The following is a 6957-nucleotide window of genomic DNA, read 5'->3' as shown; positions in this document are numbered from 1 at the left end:
TACAACAGTCGTCTATCAGAGAATGTGAGAGAGCGCATAAACTAACAGTTCTATACTCTGCAAACATAACACAACCGATGCATTCCCCCTTCACAAAGGAAGAAGTACTAACAAGGGCACTCACACGGTTGATAAGTTTTATTAGGTAACCATTGTCCTCATCAGGAGAGGAGTGGTTGAGGTGGGGCGCTCGGTGGAGGGGAGGGTGGATGGGAATTTTGGTGCCGTTACATTCGGCCTAGCTGGCTGGCACGTGCGGCCCCCCTTAGTCGTGGCGCACCGCATACTGGTGCACTACGGGTACCCATGGAGCATTGGTATAGGGTACGCCACGGCTTATGGGGGGAGGGTGGATGGGAATTTTGGTGCCCACTTACCCGTGGCGCACCACCAAAATTCCCACCCCTCTAGATCGCCTTTTTAGTTTTGAAAAAATGAAAGAAAATGATAGAAATTTCATTTTTTTCAAAATCTTTCAAGATGGCCATGTGTTATGTGTTCAAGTTGTTATAAAAACTAACAAATATGAATTTCTATCTATTTTTGCAAAAATGGCAGCATTTTTCTGTAAAATGGCTCCGGATTTTGCATACGACTTGTGATAAAAAAATTATATGAAAATGTACCTACAAAAAAAGTTACATTCAAATTCATATAAAACCTTAGTATTTTCTTTAGGCTCGGCAGTGACATACTGCCTTGTTACTCTATTGGTCTCCTATCTCTTACATGTAACCTCATCGTCATTGTTCTCAATCATCCACTACTAGGAAAAAGTTATTCAGTGGCGCACCACTATTCCCCATCAGTGGCGCACTGCTGGTGCGCCACTACTATCACGCCACTGCTAAGTTTTAGTAGTGGCGCAGCTCTGGTGCGCCACAACTATCCTATGTAATAGTGGCGCACTACCTTGTGCGCCATTGACAGGTACACTGGTGCGCCACTATTACTACAAAGGAGTGCGCCACTGTTGTTCAGCAGCAGTGCGCCACTACTGTCTACTGTCGGTGCGCCACTGCTGCCTCCTTGGGTGCGCCACTGTTAAGGCGAGCTGGTGCGCCATTGCTGCCTGTTTAGGTGCGCCACTGTTGCATCTCAGACGTGCGCCACTGCTGGCAGCTTTGGTGCGCCACTGGTAGTTTCGAAGGTGATCAGAGGGTTGTGCGCCACTGGGTCCAGGCTGGTGCGCCACTGTTACTTCGTGGTCGTGCGCCACTCATGATACAGTAGTGCGCACTACTAGTAGTTCGTTTTCATTTTTTGTATTTCTGGCATGTATTTGTACAGGTTGTATAGCATAGTATAACAACACAGATACAGAATATATAACACATATATACAACAGTGTGTATACCAATACATAGTCCTTCACATTAGCCTCCATGATTCACAAGATTTCAAATATTAGACAAGTGTTACGGTGTTACAAGTCACAAATGAGCTAGTGGTTACACAAGGTCGATCATCTAAACTGGCATCACATAGAAGAGAGCTAGAGTCACTACTAGCACCATCCCAATGAAAGTGGTCTTCATCCGGTTCCTCCTCCGCTCCGTCCTCTCTCCCGCCAGATAGCGTGCGTATCTGTCTTCGGCCTCCGCTCTAGTGGTGTACCCTTTGTAGCTGTTACCGCTAAAACGGTGAACCTGTCTCCGACACTCCTCCCAGTCGTTGTAGACTCCGGGAACCTTGCCCTTGTACACGACATACCACGTCATATCTGCACATATATGAACAAGCCAAAGAAACATTAGTGCACGCTCATAGATGTTTGCAACGAATAAGAGCAAACTCAAAAACGATCCAAGTAGTATGAACTAAATGGAATGCCTCATACATTGTTGGTCGAAACAAATATGAACATCCCGGGATGGCGTCGGCGAGGCCAGGTAGGATGCACAAGAGATTGATATTTGTGCCATCACACCAGGCTCACTGGCGTCACCCCGGAGTGTACAGTTGATCAAACATTCTAATCATCGGCATTTTGAGATACCAAAGCAAATGGAATGACAAGGGCCTCATACATTGTTGGTCCAAACAAATATTAACATTTAGGGAAGGTGTTAGCGAGACCAAGTAGGATGCACAAGAGATTGATACTTGTGTCATCGCACCAGGCTCGCTAACGCCTCCCCCAAGTGTAGTGACCACAAAATTTAATCATCGGCCAATGCAATTAAGAAGTGTCAACTCAAATAAGAGACAAGTAGCTAGTATGAACCAAATGGAATTCCTCATACATTGTTGGTCGAAACAAATATGAACATCCCGGGATGGCATCAGCGAGGCCAGGTAGGATGCACAAGAGATTGATATTTATGCCATCACACCAGGCTCATTGGCGTCACCCCAGAGTGTACAGTTGACCAAACATTCTAATCATCGGCACTAAAATGGAAGAAAGGCCAATGCAATTAAGAAGTGCCAACTCAAATAAGAGACAAGTAGCTATTATGAACTAAATGGAATGCCTCATATTTTGTTGGTCGGAACAAATATTAACATTTAGAGAAGGGGTAAGCGAAACCAAGTAGGATGCACAAGAGATTGATATTTGTGTCATCGCACCAGGTTCACTGGCCCCTCCTCCAAGTGTATAGGTGACCAAACATCTAATCATCGGCATTCTGAAAAACCAAAGCAAATGGAATGACGATGGCCTCATACATTGTTGGTCGAAACAAATATGAACATCCCGGGATGGCGTCAGTGAGGCCAGGTAGGATGCACAAGAGATTGATATTTGTGCCATCACACCAGGCTCACTGGTGTCACCCCGGAGTGTACAGTTGACCGAACATTCTAATCATCGGCACTAAAATGGAAGAAAGGCCAATGCAATTAAGAAGTGCCAACTCAAATAAGAGACAAGTAGCTATTATGAACTAAATGGAATGCCTCATATTTTGTTGGTCGGAACAAATATGAACATTTAGAGAAGGCGTCAGTGAAACCAAGTAGGATACACAAGAGATTGATATTTGTGTCATCGCACCAGGTTCACTGGCCCCTCCTCCAAGTGTATAGGTGACCAAACATTCTAATCATCGGCATTCTGAAAAACCAAAGCAAATGGAATGACGATGGCCTCATACATTGTTGGTCGAAACAAATATGAACATCCCGGGATGGCGTAAGTGAGGCCAGGTAGGATGCACAAGAGATTGATACTTGTGCCATCACACCAGGCTCACTTGCGTCACCCCGGGGTGTACAGTTGACCGAACATTCTAATCATCGGCGCTAAAATGGAAGAAAGAGCCAAGTGGTATCAACTAAATTGCATATGCAAACAAAATGAAACAAACATAGCCGAACTAGTAATTAATAGCATCGATTACATATAAGTTCAACAACTGTCGAAACTAATTAAACAGACATGCAAGTAAAGTGTTGGATAAAGTTTATTACAACACAAGCTCGTCTTTAGTTCACAACTACATAACTAGGCTCGCACATCAAGACTCGGCTAAACGGACGACGGAGCGTGGATAAAACCGCCGCCTTTCTTCAAGCACATCCATGAGCGGTAGTCATCACCCTGCATTTGGAGCATTGTGTCTATGTCACTGTTTGACGGCTGATAGCCGGCATAGAACTCCCCCGCGCTTCTAATGACATCTTGAAAGATGATTTCACAAAACTCTACTTGGATGCGAAAGAACTCTTGCTTGATGCCGTCGTCCCGGATCCGCGACAAGCCGTTGCCCCATTCTCTGAGATGCTCAGGCAGCGTAAGCTGCTGCTGGTCCCATATGAACACCTCCATGTGGTGGAGGGCGTAGTAGGCATCCTTCTTACTAGAAGGCGGCTTCTTGACGCAGGGGAAATTTGTTATGTGCTTGAACACGTGCTTCCCGTACCTACGATTTGGCCTCTCCATGATGCCTTTAGCTTTGACGTAGCCATTGAGAGCTTCATCAAGTACAGCCTTGACATTCGTGTAGTCCGTGCTTGACTTACTATCCGCATAAAAGTATGTGGCCATGGAATATTTCGGGGTTATGGAGATGAGTGTGCAGGTATTGTCTCTGCGTATAGAACACATAATGTTTAAGAACAGGACGATAGAAATCTAAAACAAACACGTGTTAAGACTGGTGAGGGGATGACTTACTCGGTAAATACAGGCAGGAGCAGGTTGTACTTCTTCTGGTTCGCTAGAAAGAAGCCTTTGAGGTACTCAGCCGCCACTTTCCGGTCACCGGCGCTGGCCAAGTGGACGGCACGCATGTAGAAGGGGTTGGCTATCGCGATGCCCGGGGGCTTGTCTCTAATGATCCGCATCGCCTTACTGATCGAGTATAGGCGAACGAAGGTGTAGTGCAGCGGATAACTGTTCAACATGGCGAAGATGTCATCATACCACAAGAAGATCTTCTGGGCGAAGCCGCTATCGACAAAGCCATGGCCCGAGGGCACCTTGGCCACATACATCGGGTATCCACTATCTTTCTCCTTGAGACGCCGCTCCTCCATATGCCAAACACCGTCCACCAGAGATCGCATAGGACCGGGTGCAGCATCGTACAATCTTTTAATTAGCATCGGCTCACCCGACACATGCACCCTCGACTCCATATCCTTGGGCACTGGTGGCCCGTCCTGAGCACGGATCGGTGCCGGCTGGCTGGCAGACTTGTCGTCCTTCTTCTTTCTTTTCCGTCCCTTCGGCTTCGTATGTATTGGGACTGCATTCTCCTCTTCGCAAGCCTTATTCAGTGTGTTAGGACTGATAACACTTCTCACCTCGGCTATCGGCTGAGTCTCGGTGAAGTCGGCAGCTGGAGGCGTCTCCTGAGAACAGAATAGGCGCCTCTTGTTGCAATAGGTTTTCCCCTCCGCGGCAGCTTGAGAGGGTTGGCCAAGGAGATCATAGTCCATCGCAAAATTGAAGTTGCAGTCAAGGTTGGCAAACGTACTGTCCTCGTCCGGACCATCGTGAGGATCCTATGCCATATGCATGTGCTCGTCGGCTGATGGCGGCACCGTTGTGGTGGTCTTGCCATGGCTTGGCGCCGGCACGGCTTGGGGTGCTGTCTGTGGGGTGGTGTCACTCGCCCCCAAACGAATCTGGCTCTTTGGCCAAACCATGGACCAATTGAAGCATTGGTGGAGGGTAAGGACCTCATCTTCGTCGGCACCATGGGGTTGAAAGGGAGGTACCACGTCGTCGTAGCCACTAAGCACCCGAACCAGTTGAATCCTATACACGTCGGGTGCCATGGGTACACCGTGTAACTGGCGGTTGCTCGGTTGAACGATTTTGGCCTTGGCAACATCGATCAACTCGCCGTTCACAAAATGCAGGAGAGTGCATGGGACGTCGGCGGCGGCACCCTGCGGAAAACATGTAGGGCGTTAGGGATGGCTAGCTAGTCAAAGGCAAGGATATTGAAGTCATCGGAGATGAGGGTTGGTTACCGTGATGGCGTCCAGCTCGGCTAAGGTCGAGGCACCGCCGGCGGCGGGCGTGCCACTGATGGAGTGGCCGCTTGTTGGCGCGGTGCCGGGCGGCGTATTATCCGCAACGACGGGTGCATTGAGCTGAAGTAATGGCGCCACGGGAGACACCAAGGTTGGCGCCGCGGGAGCCACCAAGGTTGGCGCCGCCGGAGCCACCAATGTTGGCGCCGCCGGAGCCACCAAGGTTTGTGCCGCCGGAGACACCATTGTTGCCACCTGCGGACTCACCGATGGCTCCATGTTGTGTGAGTTGCTGCTCGTGAAACTGGGAACCGGGGGAGGCCCCTTTTTTCCTCCCCTATACCACGCATCCAGACCGACAACCAAGGTAGGGATGATAGAGCTAAGCGTGTTGCCCACTTGGTCCTCCACTTGCTGCCGTTGCGTCCTCTGTTGGGTGTCCACGATATGTTGCACTTGTTGTCGCACTTGCTCCTTGACCAATGTCGGGATTTGCGCAACTTGTGCCTTGAGATGTGCGACCTCCTTCTCATCGATGGTGGCCTTTTTCTCCTTTTTCCCCGACTTGTAGTAATCCGACCATTTCATAGAGCATCCTTCGCCGACCACACGACCAGCCGACGTCGGCTTACTCAATGGATCCCTCTTCTTGTGGGCATTCAACACCCTATTTAAAGGGTTGTCCCAAGGGGCACACTGCGAGGAGCTCGTGGACCCCGCGCCGCTACTGATTTCAGCTTCCTCCTTATCCTACGGGAGGAACATGCATGAACCACTTAGTAATTTGGATTCATCAATTCGAATGCAACCATAAAGGAGCTAATTAAGCGGGTGCACTCCTTACCAGAAGAGCCTCAAACTCCTTCACGTCCGGATTGGTGGTGAGCTCCTTTGTTTTCGGGTCAACACGGTACCGGGCCAGGAGGAACTGCCTGGTTTGCCTGTTTTTGTATTGTGAGAAGAGGGGTTGGAGGCCGTTCTTCACACGCTCCTTATCCTGGGCGTCCCATTTCGGTTGCGCCGCCCTAAACCCGCCAGGACCAAGTTTGTGGGTGCCTAAGTTCAGACTCCGCATGTCCTTCCCCACTGACTAGAATCCGACGTTGACTCGCTCTCGCACTTGATCTTGAAATCATCGTAGTCTTTCTCGGTGATAGAAGGATTTGACTCCTTGATCTTCTCGTAACTCTCGCCCTTCTTAATCATTTTCTTCACTCGGTTCCGCCAACTAGCGAGGGCGGTGCTCATCTTCGTGAGGGCGGCATTGTGAACTTTGTTCCGCCCAAGACGTTTTTCTGAGCAGTCCACCGGGAACTCGTACCGTTCGTGCAGCTTCGTGAAGAGGAGGGAGCACAAATTCGCTCGGTCAGGATGCGTGAGGTTATCGGTGTTGATCGAGACCGTGCTCCGGAGGATGCACCCGAGTTGGCCCGAGTACCCTTTGACCAGTTCAGGGGGCGCCGTTGGATGCCCACTGGCGTCCACTTCGATGAATTCCTGCTTCACGGTGCTGAGCACATTCGG

At 49.4% G+C, this 6957-nt stretch overlaps 1 protein-coding gene across 1 annotated transcript; it reads right to left on the bottom strand.

The window, feature by feature from the left end:
* Positions 1–610: 610 nt before the first annotated feature.
* LOC139833666 (uncharacterized) lies at positions 611–5400 on the bottom strand. Its single transcript, XM_071824003.1, has 4 exons — positions 4756–5400; positions 4124–4611; positions 3672–4037; positions 611–626 (listed from the first exon to the last, which is right to left on the bottom strand). The coding sequence occupies exons 1-4, from the start codon at positions 4888–4890 to the stop codon at positions 611–613; spliced, it is 1005 nt and encodes a 334-aa protein (XP_071680104.1). The 5' UTR covers positions 4891–5400.
* Positions 5401–6957: the final 1557 nt, after the last annotated feature.

This window comes from Lolium perenne, chromosome 7, assembly GCF_019359855.2.
Source record: "Lolium perenne isolate Kyuss_39 chromosome 7, Kyuss_2.0, whole genome shotgun sequence".
Classification (NCBI taxonomy): domain Eukaryota; kingdom Viridiplantae; phylum Streptophyta; class Magnoliopsida; order Poales; family Poaceae; genus Lolium; species Lolium perenne.
This window is presented reverse-complemented; position numbering and strand designations above follow the sequence as displayed.